Raw genomic sequence first — 18,481 nt, forward strand, 5'->3', positions numbered from 1 at the left:
AGCTGTTTGTCATGACGCTGGTTTTTATTGCCATTGGTTTAGTCTGTGATGAACAAGCACAGTGATCACAGTGGCTTACAGCATGGAGACCCTCGCAGGGGTCAAAGGTCAATGAAACACAGGTGACATCACCGGGGCTCACAATCAACTCTTTCATTATTTTTGGCTGGTGACTCGTTAACGTCAAGCCCCGAGTGTCGTTACTATCGTTAACACAGATATTAGTTCATTAAGCTACTTATCACCTAATCGATTGTCTAATCTACAGTTACGGATGGAAGACTGTGGTTTACAGGAAGTCACAGAGACACAGTTACAATAAAAATGGCTGACGCTGCGATGGATGAGGTCACCATGTTGCTCAGTTTGGGCAGGAAACACAGACAGGATTTCAATATTTTTAAGCCAACAAACAGCTTCTGGAAGCTCATACGACCTGAACAGGAAATAAATAAATGAAAAATAAGAAATGATAAAATAAAAACTCTCTACAGAATCTCTTTATGAGATATTAGCAGATTTATCAGAATTGCAGAATTATCTATTATCAGCTCCTGTTTTCAGTGAACCCACTAATGTACAGACAACTATCAGTGGATTACTGTGATACTTAAGAAAACTTAAAAACAGGAGGATTCTCAGGCAAGTTCTGAATTGATAAGAGCGATTTTTTCTATGATTTTTAAGTAACTTTATAGACAGTTGTTCACGATGGATATCAGAGATAATGATATCCTCTGAAAGCATAAATTACACTGAATCTAAAAATACATGTTTCATGTCTGTGAGTTCTGGAGGAGGACTGTGATTTTTGATGCAAACTGTAGCAAAAATGCATTATAAACATGTTTGCTGATGATGTTGCACTCTTCGTTAGCTGTTGCTAAAGAGCTATATTTAACTGAAAAACACAATTAAGGTTAAAATAATGACTAATTGTCAGGTTAAATTTTATTAATTCTTTAATTTCATTATTCAGTCTGACTTTGTGTTTATATTAGATGTTATCATGTTGCCCTAACCAATCAGATTTGACTCCGAAGCTGTCGTAGAGGTTGCTAGGGTGCAGTTAACCTCAACCTCCTTTTTTAGCGCCCCAAACTAGGCGCTAAGAAAGGAAAAAAAAAAAAAAAAATCTAACTGGACCGTCAGTTTTGACTAACTAAACTAACTAAATTCTAATTACAAGATGCTTGTGAGAGTTTTTACCTTATTGTGACCTAATTTTTCATCCATTTCTTTTAGCTCAGAACAAACCTGATTTAATTTCTATACGTTCTTAATTCTTTGCAATGTTTTTGTTGAAAGATGTGATCAGTGATATTTTCCCTCTCATTATACAGATCTGTACGTTAAAGCCTGGGGGGACTCTGTCTCTGTTTCCAACCCAAACACGATGGGATTTCCCACCGGAGGAGAGCGCCCCCTGCTGGTTCCATAGCTACAACACCACCTTTCCAAAAAAAAAAAAAAAAACATAAAGTAAGTTATTTAATTAAATGACCAAAGGTTTTGGTTGTTTTCCAAGAGCACCAGTGACATGTCATACTTTTCTGTTGTGTCAGGAAAAGAGAAAAATATTTTTGTGGTGACAAGAAACCAAAAAGAACAAAAAATCATCTTTTTCATCATTCCCTTTAGGATGTCATAGTTTTCTTTTTTGTTTAAGTTAGAAAACGTTTTGGCAAAGTTATTGGCTAAGAGATAATTAACAATACTTTTTTCAAAAATTATCTATAAAAAATAATAATCTACAGTAAAATGGAGCTGAAATTAAAAACTTTAAAAGCTGCTGTGAGTGAATCCAGTCTGAGAACAGCAGAAGGTTTTAGGATCAGACACTCTCCAAGGAAGGAAACCTGCTGACAGTATCGTTTATCAAAACCTGCAGTGGACAGTCAGAGCAGACGGATTGTTTGGATTCAGTTTGAAAACTAAACTAAAAAACGCTAAAAAGATCTGCAGAGCTGCAGAATTTAACTGGAGAAACATCTGAGGTTTACACAATAAATTTGATTTTCATTAGAACCTTTTCTCTTTTTAAATTTCTGCATCTATAACTGGGTAGATGTCATAATTATTAGATATTTAGTCTGTATTCAAACCTTTTTAAAATAATCACTGTAAACATCTGAATAGTCTGTGTGTGTTACAGTGTCAGCAGCAGTTTTACAGAAGTTTGTGATGTTTACATCCAGTCCTGCACTTTACAGTTTCAGATCAAAGATACTGTCACAACATGTTTTAGTTTTTTGTTGTTTTTTTTTTGGCAGAAAAGCACAAAGACAAAATGACATGACACAACATCAGATTTTGGTAAATGTACATTTTCATTTTCTCCATATCTTTTGTTAAATGGCTGCAGATTTATTTTTTAAAATTCCACCCTCTGACCCTCTCAGGCTCCGGTCCAGAGACGAGACACAAACTTTTAAAAATAAAAGATTCTACGTTTAAAATGTCGGTTTGATCAGTTCTATAAAATACTGCCTCGGGTTAGTTTTTATTAGTGAGATAACTGTTATCAGTGGCACTTGAGTTACACGATTGTGACCTCTAGATCTCTAATCTCACTAGTTTAATCATCAGTCCCTCTGAAGCCCGTCTGTTTTAAATCTGATTTTTATTGGACAGATTATTTGATTTTCTATATTTTGGACCAGGGTCAGTTTGTGTTTGATTATTTTCTGTCTGACATGAAATTAGATTTGGTGCCTGGCAGACTGAGCTGATTGGTCAACTGGTTCTTGTTTTAACTGTGTTTGGAAACACAGACTTTTTAAAACTGATTTATTATATCTGGCATCACAAAAGTGTTCATCAGTCTCTGAATGTGATTGGTGTCTGGAAGCTCCCACTGACTGCTTGGATATGTAGTTGTGTTTTCCGGGTAGTGTTGGATCAGCTCACCTTGTTGAGGTAGCTGTAGCTGTATTTACTGTTTAATTGGTGGTGAGTGGTTTTATTTGCCTGGATCAGCATCAGTTTAACTTCTCAGACAGAGCAACGCAAACTTCAACAACCCTCTTCTTATTTTAAATGGCAGAGTTACAGTCGGCAGTTATTCAGCCTTTAAAATGTTTCTGGCTTCATGTTTTTAACATTACTGAACTTATTTTACATCATGTAAAAATATGTGCAAATTAATTTGATCAAATTAGACAAGCAGATTTAAGTTTTTCAGTCTTGGTAGAGATAATAATAATAGTAATAATAATTTGAGAATTTGAGCCATGGGGGGTCTGAGGGAAAAACACTGATATTCAGTAAAACACACAGAGAAAAAAAAAAAGCTAAAATCATCTAAAGCTAAAACTCTTCAAACACTTGAGCACTTTGAGAATTAAAAATCAGAAAGATAAAGAAAAAAAAGAGATTCCCTTTCGTAGTGTGTTCGGAGCCACACGAAGCCTCGACAGCCTTAACATCACTGCATCGCAGCAAACCCGCCAAAATAAAATCCCTGCCCTTCGCTGCTTGTTCACGTTAGCCAGTCAGACACCGCTTAAAGGCCTCACTGCACCAACATATGTCATAATAATATATTTTACATTTTATTTATATTAATTTTGCACATTTAAGACTAAGTTTAACAGTTTTTGTTTTTGTTTTTTTAAATTTGCATCCTGGGGGTCAGTTCTCAGTCACTTAAATTTCCATTGATGACGGAGAGCCTTTAAAGCTGCAACGTGAAACAGGATGAGGACGGAGACATTTCCAGAAACACTTCCCACAGTCCTCTCTTGCTAGCAGCCGGCGCAGCCAATGCCGCTGACAAAAGATTTGCATAAAAAGCTAAAAGAAGTTTTGTTTTGAAAGTTTTAATGAGAAGTGAGGTAGCCTGAAGCTCGAGTTGGTCGCAGTCTGCGTCACTTGGCGCGGCTCGTTGCTCGTGTTTGCCGGCTAAACGTGAACAATCAGCCAGAAATCATCATCATCATCATTTACATACTGCATCAAATATAGATAGCACACAAAGATATTCAATATATATATATTTGTCATCCTGTATGTATCAGCAAAATAAAAGCCTCCACAAAATAAATCTCTGATTCATTTTACAATATGTAAAACAAAACACCATTTCTAACACGATTCTTTTTAAAAGTGCTAGCAACATTATTTTACAACAATGTGCAAATGTATGTAGTTTTATTATATCTTACATTCTAATCATGTTTCCCCATGATAGGTGGATGGTGAGTGGTTGCTAGGAGACAGAGTTGTAGACACGCCCCCGCAGACTGCTGATTGGTGGGCTGTAAACCAGAGCCGTACACAGGACGTGCTGTAGGGCTCGGGGTTTGGCTAGTCAACCGTACGGACTCTAGAGTTAAGACAATGACGTAAGGCAACGCTTGGCATCACGCTGAGTCCTTCAGCTCTCATTGCTCCACCAGCTGATCTGGCTGCAGGTAAATACTGACTAACTCCTCATCTTCTTAATCTGTGCCAAAACATAGTAAAAGGTTCTGTTGGTAGTTCAGGGAACTAAGGAGTAAAGCAGCATCTGAAATCTGATAAATATAATCAGTCAATTGTTGTTCTCTTTAACAGTAAGACATTTTTGCGTATCTGCTCAGTGGAGCTAAAGCAGTTCAGTTTTGTGATGATGTCTGGACAGAAATTAGACTTTCTTGGACAGAAAAGTTTGGAAGAGGCTTGTGTTGTGCGTCAGTGTTATCACACATGTAGCAAACTGAATCCAGATTAAATCTAGTCCTGCAGAAAAGGTTCTCTTACATCCAGTGAGTCGGGAAACAAGTTTTTAGATGAAAATTCTCAGCATTGACCCCCTGCAGCTGTTTGTGAGGAGAGTGCGGTGTTTGGTAGGTGGAGCTCAGCGTGAATGAGACTAAATGAGACGAGGCAGAGAGGAGTGAACAGGTTGATATTGGCAGCCTTGAGCCCTGGTCTGGGATCAGCCCTGCAGGGCCAGTATCGTTCTGTTTGGCACTTCAGTCAACCCGGGGGACGCAGAAGTCCGACCTCTGACCTGATTCTCACACAAGCCTGAACCTCCTCATAAGGAGGTCAGATCCAGAATATTGAAGGGGTTAAAGGTCAGGTCCAGTGAGATTTCAGTCACCACTTGACAGTTTTCCAGCTTTTTATTTGATGTTCTTCCTGTTTCAGTTTCGATTTCAGTTTGCAGTGATGAATCTGACTTTAGTTTCAGTTTCAGTTTGGACGAGTCTGTGGTTCATCAGGTGATCAACTGGGACATCATAGAACACGTCAGGTACTGTTTGTTTATTTATTTTGAAGATTTGTGATATTATTAAAACCCTGAATATCTGAGGTTCTCTATCTGCTGAAGAAAACCATGTGATCAGGCTGCAACCATGGTCTGACATCAGTGATGGAAAGTATCTCCGTGCATTTACCTGAGTATTTCCATTTAATGCTACTTTATACTTTTGCTCCACTACATTTATGTAACTGATACAACTGATCTTAACATTAAAATTTATGACTATAAACCTATAGTTTTGGCCTGTGACTCTCGCATCTGAAAAATGAAAACAACTTTGGATCAACAAACATAGTTTTTTTTCTTAATCTTCTCATGACTCCTCAGATTTATCTCTACCAACAGTAAAAAGCTGCTTAACAAAATAACAATATCAGAGATAATATTATTTCACTGATGGGGATAATACATCTGTACTTCTATTCAGGTACACTTTTACTTGTAATTGAGTATTTTTACAGTGTTATATTGGTACTTTTACTCAGGTATCTGAATACTTATTCCACTGCTGGTGGATTAAACTGTTTTGTTGTTGAGTCCCTTTTGAGATTATGTAATAATGCACTTGATCTCATCAGTTCTGTTCTTATGCTTCATAAATTCCTAAATTTGCTGTAAATAATGAACAACCACTGAAACAAACTGAGCCTGGAACAGCTACCTGCTTTGCCCAGTTGGTAATCGAGCCTGGGATACAACTAATGATTTTGTTTGATGATTTTGAATTGTTTTTTATAAAAGATTAACCTGCTTATTATTTACTTCATTACTCCATTGGTTTGTAAATGTAAGAAAACTTTTAAATCATCAACAGCAAAAACCCAAAGATATTGAACACAATTAAGAGAGTAGAGCTTCATAATGTTTGGACTGTTTACTTGATAAATTATTTATGATCAATTAATCAATTATCAGACTTATAAAAATTGCTGTTGGTTAATTTTAAAGCTTGTGTTTTGTCAACCCTTTAATTTCAGTTTGTTTGCATTCAGGTGAAACCACAACCTGGATTTCAAAGTTCAAGCTGGAAAAATGAGGCAGATTTCTCTGAAGAGGACCGTGAGTTGTGGTTGAAAGCATTACAAACAAGTAAGTTGGACCTTGTGTGACAGAATTCTCACTGGACCCATCCTTCGAGTGTCAGATCTATTGTTGCCTGAGTGAATCAAGCCTCAGTGTGACTGTTGAAAACAGATTGGAGGTCAGCGGTCTGAGAACCACACGCTGCTCAGGAGTCAGGACTGTTCTGGGATCAGTAGTAGGAGCTGGTGATTCACAGTATTATGGTTAAAAACATCAGGTGGATGGTTTCAGTTCAACGGCGATGTCAGTTCTGATCAGGGTTTAGAATTTAGATCAGAAACAGGCTTCAACAATCAAAGTGTCACATAAAGTGCTCACAACCAGGCTTAAAGACATTAGATTCAAGGCTCGTTAAACTCAGGACAGTCTGATGATGCATTCAGGACTCACTGAGCTCAGATAAGCGTGGTGAGTTCACGGACCGCTGGTTGCCACGCAACAGGATTTTATTTTTTTCTGTAGTAAGAAAAGCCACATTAGTGTTTTTCACACATTTAAGTGATTCTTCTAGGACATTTGAAGAATACACTCAGACATGGAAACTTGTCCTTTTGCTTTTCCATTTAAGCGCAAAAGTGAAGATCAAATGATTCTGTCATTTTTAATTCCTGTTACGATACAAATTACCTCTTATTATTTTCTGGGGGTCAGTCAGTCAGTCAGTCACTGTCTAGAACTCTGTCTTCAGGAACGGTCATTACACAAACACAGCTGTTTAAAGTGTTCTGAAATTTAAGCTTAAATTTTACGCACAAGTTTAGACTCGGAGCTCAGATGCTGCAAAAACAGCAGCAAAATGAAAAAAGACGATCAGCGAGCACCAGTCCCAGTGTTGATGTTTAGTATTGTCAGAATGATGATGAAATAATGACAGGCAGTGAATGTGTAATGTCCATCTATCAGGTTTGTGTATGTTTGCATGTCCAATCCACCAACCCCTAGACAAGATTGCATTGATACCCTTTATCTAAGATGGAGGAAGCCCAACCTCTGATTTGACAGAGACGTTCAGCAGCTTTTTGAGCATAGTGAGACTCAATCAGGAAGAAAAACTTTCCAACATTCTTCAGCCCCTCCAGGGTTTGACATTTTGTCAAGAATAATTATATCTTCATTGAGAAGCAAAGAAGAATCAAAGCCCTTTACAGTTAAAGAACCCAGTGATCTGCTGATTTTAATGACACATTTTGTCATAAAGGAGGCATTTGTTGTTGGTGTAATGATAAAAACCCTCCTGGAGGAGCTGGGTCATTCCCTTATTCCTTTATTCCTTTACAGGTACGGAGAATCTTCGCAGCGTTGGTCTGGTCATGTCTGGAGGAGCTGAGGAGACCAACCAATCAATGAAAGCCAGCAATCAGTGAAGGACAGACCGATTGATCATTTCATGAGTCCATTCTGAGGCCTGATACCGGGTGGAGGTAAATCTGAAGGTCGAGGTTGTGGTGGTGAGGCGCCTGCTATCTTGTCATAAGTGGGGTGGATGGAGATGGAGCTCAGTGCCTACATGACGCTCTCGAAGATGATGACCTTGTTGTCGTCTGTGCCGGGGGACAGCGAGGTCAGGGACTTGATGTCCGGGGCCATGTACTCCAGGTGATGGGCCCCCCACACCGGACTGGTCAGGTGGGCCAGGCGCTGCAACACACACCAGGAAACATCAGAGGTCAAACAGATGAGAAGTGACGTGATGTCATAGATGGCTGCTCCACCTGCCTTTAGTAAGGTAAGTCTTGATTGGGTCGCACCAGGTATCAGTACAGTCTTTACTCTGTCTGTGTTTAACTACACTACTACTACACTACACTACCTGGACAGACTAAAACCAATTTACTACATCTGGTTTCTGACTATGACATACATTGTGACAAACTTTTACTACTAGACTCGGGGCCGTGACATACTTTAATATAACATACTACACTAAGATGTACTTTAAAGTAACATGATGGAATACTATACTTTACTACTATACTAAGTTTGACTACTGTACTTTGCTCATACTTTGATCATACTATACTATGACATAGCTTAGTATGACACACCATGTTTTAGACTAATAAACTTTTAATATTGTACTTGTCATACTTCACTATTACTCATACTTTAAGACAATTTACCATGTCTGGCAATACTATGCTATGACAAACTTAAATAATGACATTGTACTGGAACACATGCTTTGCTATGTTGAACTCTGACCACTGTACTTGGGATACATTACTATGTTTGGCCATACTACCCTGAGATACTTTAAGCTAACATAAGATACTATGATATTCATAAATATGTCATGTTATGTTATGACAGACTCTCACTATTATACTTGAGACACTTTGTCCAGACTATATATTGTGACATTCTAAGTTTTGACATACTATACCATGACATAGTTTACTAAAGTTTTACTACTATACTGTAAGTGGGCATACTGTACTATGACATACTAGGTTCACAGGAAGCTTTGTTCCACTGTAGAATCTAAATGTATAGTTTCAGTGTACTGGAATTTCCTGGATCACTGTACCATGTTATAAGTTGTGTTATTGTCATCAGTAAGAAATGTTTCACCTTTATTTAAGTGAAAATGAAATTATATATCAACATCTGTTAAAACAATCACAATATGATTTTTTTTCAGCCCTAATGCGATGGGGTGCTGACCTCTTTGAAGGTTCCCTTGGCTCTGAAGAGTTTGTAGAGAAGGCTGACAGGGATGCAGAGCATGGAGGACAGAGCCAGACACCAGCCAATCACCTCACCCCACCATGGGTACACGTACACATTGTTGTAGGTCAGTGGCTTGTAGTTCACCAGGTGGAACAGAAAGATGCCCTGCAGGTGAGATAACGGGGTGGGGGTTGGGGGTCATAAATTAATGAAAATAGTTGTACATTTCTATACGACTATGGTAAAGAATTCAGAAAGCTGTGGTGTGACTGTAGTTTAATATCTCCTCTACAGGACCAGTGTTGTTCAGTCTTACCATGCAGACACATGGAGTTATAAAGGACCAGCACCACTTCATCCAGGGGAAAGGCCTGTAGCCAATCATACGAGCTACATCATCCATGAAGCGGTCAGCACCTGCAACAGAATCATTTTCAATCAAGGAGAAATGTGAATAGGTAGCTGCAGTTTTACTGGATTGACATTTGCTGACTGATTGCACAATTACATTTTTCTTAAGACTTACTATACTCTGATGTCTTTTCAGTATCCTATACTATGACCTTATGATTTACTTAAGTCTGACATTTTTGTTGACTTGATATACTATGACAATTTTAAGACATATTATGACTTTATTTAGAGGTATTTTTTTAAATGTATCTTATGACTTGAGTATTACATTTGTATAGGAGCGTTGTACTGAAATTTTTTGACTGTGAATTTTTGTTGACCTACTATATTGTGATCATTTTTAAACATACTATACCATGACATTTGTTTGACATACTATAACATTTTCTTGACATGGTGTAATGTGACATGTTTTAGACTCACTGTAATGACATGTTATACTATGACATTTGTTTGACATACTGTAATGTGATGTTTTTGACACCCTATACTATGACATTTTGTTCACATTTGTGACCAAATACTATACTATGACCTTTTAGTCACGTTTTTGACCACATACCATACAATGACATTTTCATCAACTTTCTAACCACATATTAACTATGACATTTGTGACCACATGCTATACTATGACATTTTTTCCACATTTTGGATGCCACACTATATTATGAAATTTTTGTCCAATTTTTGACTGCTTACTATAGTTTGACACTTCAGTCACATTTTTGACGCTATAGTGTACTATGACGTTTTTATGACATTTTTGACAATATGCTATACTATGATGTTTTTATGAAATTTTTGACCACATATTATAGTATGAAATTTTTTTCCACATTTTGGATGCCACAGTATATTATGAAGTTTTCGTCAAATTTTTGACGTTATAGTGTACTATGACATTTTTATCCAATTTTTGACGCTATAGTGCACTATGACATTTTTATGAACTTTCTGACCACATGCTATACTATGACATTTTTATCCAATTTTTGACTGCATACTACAGTTTGACACTTCAGTCACATTTTTGACGTTATAGTGTACTATGACATTTTTATGAAATTTTTGACCACATATTATAGTATGAAATTTTTTTCCACATTTTGGATGCCACAGTATATTATGAAGTTTTCGTCAAATTTTTGACGTTATAGTGTACTATGACATTTTTATCCAATTTTTGACGCTATAGTGCACTATGACATTTTTATGAACTTTCTGACCACATGCTATACTATGACATTTTTATCCAATTTTTGACTGCATACTACAGTTTGACACTTCAGTCACATTTTTGACGTTATAGTGTACTATGACATTTTTATGAAATTTTTGACCACATATTATAGTATGACATTTTTTCCACATTTTGGATGCCACAGTATATTATGAAGTTTTCATCAAATTTTTGACCACAGACTAAACCATGACATTTTTATGAAATTTTTGACCACATACTATACTATGACATTTTTATCTGATTTTTGGCTGCTTACTATAGTTTGACACTTCAGTCACATTTTTGACGCTATAGTGTGCTATGAGGTTTTTATGAAATTTTTGACCACATAATAAACTATGACATTTTTAGCACATTTTCGACCACATATTATACTGACATTGTTTCCACATTTTGGATACCATACCATACCATGATGTTTTCAAATTTCTTACCACATACTAAATTATGACATTTTTATGAAATTTTTATCCAATTTTTGACTGCATACTATAGTTTGACACTTCAGTCACATTTTTGACGCCATAGTGTACTATGACATTTTTATGAAATTTTTTACCACAGTGTACTATGACGTTTTCATCAAATTTTTGACCACATGGAAAGTATGACTTTTTTTAGCAGAATTTTGATGCCATACTATACTGACATTTTTTCCACATTTTAGATGCCATAGTATATTATGACTTTATTGATGCCATACTATGATTTTATGATTTAGTATACTGCAAATTCTTTGTTGACTTATCATGACTGTAAATGTTGTCTCTTGTTGTATTTTCTATCTCCAACTTGGTGTTTTTATTTGTGTTCTTGCCTGTCTTGGCCAGGTCTCCCTTGTATATGAGAATCTTAATCTAAATAAAGGTTAAATGAATTAATAAATATACTGTACACTTGCATTTTTTATGACTATCATACTAAGACGCTTATATGACTTATATTAGGGTTAGGGTTATGTTCTTATTGGTTAGGGTTAGGTTTCTATTTTATGGATTTGGGTTATATTTCTACTGATCAGGGTTAGGGTTAAGTTTTTATCAATTAAGATTAGAGTTATGTTACTACAGGTTAGGGTTACATTTCTATGGACTAGAGTTAGGATTACATTTTTAAAGATTAGGAGTATGGTTACATTTCTGTAGGTTAGGGTTACATCTATGTAGATTAGGGTAATGATTTTATAAGTTAGGGTAATGTTTCTTCTTTATGGGTTTTGGTTATATTTCTACTGATCAGGGTTAGGGTTAAGTTTTTATGGGTTAGGGTTAAGTTTAAATCAATTAAGATTAGGGTTATGTTACTACAGGTTAGGGTTACAATTCTATAGCTTAGGGTCAAGTTTTTATGGGTAAGGGTTAGGGTTACATTTCTATAGGTTAGGGTTAGGGTTACGTTTCTATGGACTAGAGTTAGGGTTACATTTTTAAAGATTAGGAGTATGGTTACATTTTTGTAGGTTAGGGTGATGATTTTATAAATTAGGATTATGTTTTTATAATTTAGGATTAGGGTTACATTCTCATTGGGTTAGGGTTTCAGTTGTATTGATTAGGGTTATATTTTTATAAGTAAGGGTTACATTTCTATAAATCAGGGTAAGGGTTATGTTTTTATAGGTTAGGGTTAGGGTTAGGGTTACATTTTTAAAGGTTAGGAGTAGGGTTACATCTATGTAGATTAGGGTAATGATTTTATAAGTTAGGCTTATGTTTCTATTTTATGGGTTTTGGTTATATTTCTACTGATCAGGGTTAGGGTTAAGTTTAAATCAATTAAGATTAGGGTTATGTTACTACAGGTCAGGGTTACAATTCTATAGATTAAGATCAAGTTTTTATAGATAAGGGTTAGGGTTACATTTCTATGGACTAGAATTAGGGTTACATTTTTAAAGATTAGGAGTATGGTTACATTTTTGTAGGTTAGGGTTACGTCTATGTAGGTTAGGGTGATGATTTTATAAATTAGGATTATGTTTCTATAATTTAGGGTTAGGGTTACATTCTCATTGGGTTAGGGTTTCAGTTGTATAGATTAGGGTTATGTTTTTATAAGTAAGGGTTACATTTTTGTAGAGTTAGGGTTACATTTCTATAAATCAGGGTAAGGGTTATGTTTTTATAGGTTAGAGTTAGGGTTACATTTTCATCAGTTAAGGTAATGTTTATATAGGTTACAGTTACATATTTATGGGTAAGGGTTACATTTTTATAGGTTAGGGTTAAGGTCAAGTTTTTATTGATCAGGGTTAGGGTTATGCTATGATATTTTCATCAAATTTTTGACCACGTACTAATTTGTGATATTTTTATCAGATTTTTGACTGCATACTATAGTTTGACACTTTAGTCATATTTTTGACACCCTAGTATACTATGGCATTTTTTGACTGTTTTTGACGTCATAGTATACTATGACATTTTTTGACCGTTTTTGACAACATACTGTACTCTGACCATTTTTGACATCATAGTATACTAAGACATTTTTTGGACGTTTTTGACGCCTTAGTATACTATGACATTTTTTGACTGTTTTTGACCTCATACTATACCATGACATTTTTTGACAATTTTTGAAGCCATACTATACTATGACATTTTTTGACCGTTTTTGACGTCATAGTATACTATGACATTTTTTGACCGTTTTTGACGTCATATTATAATATGACATTTTTTGACTGTTTTTGACGCCTTAGTATACTATGACATTTTTTGACCATTTTTGACCTCATACTATAATATGACATTTTTTGACAGTTTTTGACAACATACTGTACTCTGACCATTTTTGACGTCATAGTATACTAAGACATTTTTTTGACGTTTTTGACGCCTTACTATACTATGACATTTTTTGACCATTTTTGATGCCTTACTATACTATGACATTTTTTGACTGTTTTTGACGCCTTAGTATACTATGACATTTTTTGACCATTTTTGACCTCATACTATACCATGACATTTTTTGACCATTTTTGATGTCATAGTATACTAAGACATTTTTTTGACGTTTTTGACGCCTTATTGTACTGACATTTTTTGACTGTTTTTGACGTCATAGTATACTAAGACATTTTTTGGACGTTTTTGACCTCATACTATACTATGACATTTTTTGACTGTTTTTGACGCCTTAGTATACTATGACATTTTTTGACCATTTTTGACCTCATACTATACTATGACATTTTTTGACTGTTTTTGACGCCTTAGTATACTATGACATTTTTTGACAGTTTTTGACCATTTTTGACGTCATACTATAATATGACATTTTTTGACCATTTTTGACGTCATAGTATACTAAGACATTTTTTGGACGTTTTTGACGCCATACTATAGTATGACATTTTTGGACCATTTTTGACCTCATACTATACCATGACATTTTTTGACCGTTTTTGACACCTTAGTATACTATGGCATTTTTTGACTGTTTTTGACGCTTTAGTATACTATGGCATTTTTTGACTGTTTTTGACCTCATACTATACCATGACATTTTTTGTCCATTTTTGAAGCCATACTATAATATGACAGTTTTTTTACCATTTTTGACGTCTTACTATACTATGACATTTTTTGGACGTTTTTGATGCCAGACTATACTATGACATTTTTTGACCGTTTTTGACGCCTTACTATACTATGACATTTTTTGACCATTTTTTACGCCATACTATAATATGACATTTTTTGACTGTTTTTGACGCCTTAGTATACTATGACATTTTTTGACAGTTTTTGACAACATACTGTACTCTGACCAGTTTTGACGTCATAGTATACTAAGACATTTTTTGGACGTTTTTGACCTCATACTATACTATGACATTTTTTGACTGTTTTTGACACCTTCGTATACTATGACATTTTTTGACCATTTTTGATGCCTTACTATACTATGACAGTTTTTGACACCTTAGTATACTATGACATTTTTTGACCATTTTTGATGCCTTAGTATACTATGACATTTTTTGACTGTTTTTGACGCCTTAGTATACTATGACATTTTTTGACAGTTTTTGACCATTTTTGACGTCATACTATACTATGACATTCTTTGACCATTTTTGACGCCATACTATAATATGACATTTTTTGACCATTTTTGACGTCATACTATAGTATGACATTTTTTGACCATTTTTGACGTCATAGTATACTAAGACATTTTTTGGACGTTTTTGACGCCATACTATAGTATGACATTTTTGGACCATTTTTGACCTCATACTATAGTATGACATTTTTTGACCGTTTTTGACACCTTAGTATACTATGGCATTTTTTGACTGTTTTTGACGCTTTAGTATACTATGACATTTTTTGACTGTTTTTGACCTCATACTATAATATGACAGTTTTTTACCATTTTTGACGTCTTACTATACTATGACATTTTTTGGACGTTTTTGATGCCAGACTATACTATGACATTTTTTGACCGTTTTTGACGCCTTACTATACTATGACATTTTTTGACCATTTTTTACGCCATACTATAATATGACATTTTTTGACTGTTTTTGACGCCTTAGTATACTATGACATTTTTTGACAGTTTTTGACAACATACTGTACTCTGACCAGTTTTGACGTCATAGTATACTAAGACATTTTTTTGACGTTTTTGACACCTTACTATACTATGACATTTTTTGACAGTTTTTGACGCCATACGATACTAAGACATTTTTTTGACGTTTTTGATGCCTTACTATACTATGACATTTTTTGACTGTTTTTGACCTCATACTATACCATGACATTTTTTGACCGTTTTTGAAGCCATACTATACTATGACATTTTTTGACAGTTTTTGACGTCATAGTATACTAAGACATTTTTTGACCGTTTTTGATGCCATAGTATACTATGACATTTTTTGACTGTTTTTGACCTCATACTATACTATGACATTTTTTGACTGTTTTTGACGCCTTAGTATACTATGACATTTTTTGACCATTTTTGACCTCATACTATACTATGACATTTTTTGACAGTTTTTGACAACATATTGTACTCTGACCATTTTTGATGCCTTACTATACTATGACATTTTTTGACCATTTTTGACGTCATAGTATACTAAGACATTTTTTGGACATTTTTGATGCCAGACTATACTATGACATTTTTTGACCATTTTTGACCTCATACTATACTATGACATTTTTTGACAGTTTTTGACGTCATAGTATACTAAGACATTTTTTTTGACGTTTTTGACGCCTTACTATACTGACATTTTTTGACCATTTTTGATGCCTTAGTATACTATGGCATTTTTTGACTGTTTTTGACGCCTTAGTATACTATGACATTTTTTGACAGTTTTTGACCATTTTTGACGTCATACTATACTATGACATTCTTTGACCATTTTTGACGCCATACTATAATATGACATTTTTTGACCATTTTTGACGTCATACTATAGTATGACATTTTTTGACCATTTTTGACGTCATACTATAGTATGACATTTTTTGACCATTTTTGACGTCATAGTATACTAAGACATTTTTTGGACGTTTTTGACGCCATACTATAGTATGACATTTGTTGACCGTTTTTGACACCTTAGTATACTATGGCATTTTTTGACTGTTTTTGACGCTTTAGTATACTATGACATTTTTTGACAGTTTTTGACCTCATACTATAATATGACAGTTTTTTACCATTTTTGACGTCTTACTATACTATGACATTTTTTGGACGTTTTTGATGCCAGACTATACTATGACATTTTTTGACCGTTTTTGACGCCTTACTATACTATGACATTTTTTGACCATTTTTTACGCCATACTATAATATGACATTTTTTGACTGTTTTTGACGCCTTAGTATACTATGACATTTTTTGACAGTTTTTGACAACATACTGTACTCTGACCAGTTTTGACGTCATAGTATACTATGACATTTTTTGACAGTTTTTGACCATTTTTGACGTCATACTATACTATGACATTCTTTGACCATTTTTGACGTCATAGTATACTAAGACATTTTTTGGACGTTTTTGACGCCATACTATAGTATGACATTTTTGGACCATTTTTGACCTCATACTATAGTATGACATTTTTTGACCGTTTTTGACACCTTAGTATACTATGGCATTTTTTGACTGTTTTTGACGCTTTAGTATACTATGACATTTTTTGACTGTTTTTGACCTCATACTATACCATGACATTTTTTGACCGTTTTTGACACCTTAGTATACTATGGCATTTTTTGACTGTTTTTGACCTCATACTATACCATGACATTTTTTGTCCATTTTTGACGTCTTACTATACTATGACATTTTTTGGACGTTTTTGATGCCAGACTATACTATGACATTTTTTGACCGTTTTTGACGCCTTACTATACTATGACATTTTTTGACCATTTTTTACGCCATACTATAATATGGCATTTTTTGACTGTTTTTGACGCCTTAGTATACTATGACATTTTTTGACATTTTTTGACGTCATAGTATACTAAGACATTTTTTTGACGTTTTTGACACCTTACTATACTATGACATTTTTTGACCGTTTTTGATCTCATACGATACTAAGACATTTTTTTGACGTTTTTGACGCCTTACTATACTATGACATTTTTTGACTGTTTTTGATCTCATACTATACCATGACATTTTTTGACCGTTTTTGAAGCCATACTATACTATGACATTTTTTGACCGTTTTTGACGCCTTACTATACTATGACATTTTTTGACAGTTTTTGACAACATACTGTACTCTGACCATTTTTGACGTCATAGTATACTAAGACATTTTTTTGACGTTTTTGACACCTTACTATACTGACATTTTTTGACCATTTTTGACCTCATACTATACCATGACATTTTTTGACCGTTTTTGAAGCCATACTATACTATGACATTTTTTGACAGGTTTTGACGTCATACTATACCGTGACATTTTTTGACCGTTTTTGATGCCATATTATACTATGACATTTTTTGACCATTTTTGATGCCTTACTATACTATGACAGTTTTTGACACCTTAGTATACTATGACATTTTTTGACAATTTTTGAAGCCATACTATACTATGACATTTTTTGACCGTTTTTGACGCCTTAGTATACTATGACATTTTTTGACCATTTTTGACCTCATACTATACTATGACATTTTTTGACTGTTTTTGACCTCATACTATACTATGACATTTTTTGACAGTTTTTGACAACATACTGTACTCTGACCATTTTTGACGTCATACTATAATATGACATTTTTTGACCATTTTTGACGCCTTAGTATACTATGACATTTTTTGACAGTTTTTGACCATTTTTGACGTCATACTATACTATGACATTTTTTGACCATTTTTGATGCCTTACTATACTATGGCATTTTTTGACAGTTTTTGACACCTTCGTATACTATGACATTTTTTGACCATTTTTGATGCCTTACTATACTATGACAGTTTTTGACACCTTAGTATACTATGACATTTTTTGACCATTTTTGATGCCTTAGTATACTATGGCATTTTTTGACTGTTTTTGACGCCTTAGTATACTATGACATTTTTTGACAGTTTTTGACCATTTTTGACGTCATACTATACTATGACATTCTTTGACCATTTTTGACGCCATACTATAATATGACATTTTTTGACTGTTTTTGACGCCTTAGTATACTATGACATTTTTTGACAGTTTTTGACAACATACTGTACTCTGACCATTTTTGACGTCATAGTATACTAAGACATTTTTTGGACGTTTTTGACGCC

The 18,481-nt window shown here is 34.5% G+C and overlaps 1 protein-coding gene across 1 annotated transcript in view; it reads right to left on the reverse strand.

Moving 5' to 3' along the window:
- Positions 1–18,481, reverse strand: part of slc6a8 (solute carrier family 6 member 8) — a 51,239-nt gene continuing 32,758 nt past the window's right edge. The window contains exons 12-14 of the mRNA XM_051071516.1: positions 9,324–9,424; positions 9,002–9,172; positions 1–7,975 (exon numbers count right to left, since the gene is read on the reverse strand). Coding sequence (XP_050927473.1) covers positions 7,841–7,975; positions 9,002–9,172; positions 9,324–9,424 — 407 coding nt within the window. The 3' untranslated portion in view covers positions 1–7,840. The remainder of the gene's footprint in view (positions 7,976–9,001; positions 9,173–9,323; positions 9,425–18,481) is intronic.

The sequence above is a fragment of the Lates calcarifer genome, linkage group LG6 (assembly GCF_001640805.2).
Source record: "Lates calcarifer isolate ASB-BC8 linkage group LG6, TLL_Latcal_v3, whole genome shotgun sequence".
Lineage (NCBI taxonomy): Eukaryota > Metazoa > Chordata > Actinopteri > Centropomidae > Lates > Lates calcarifer.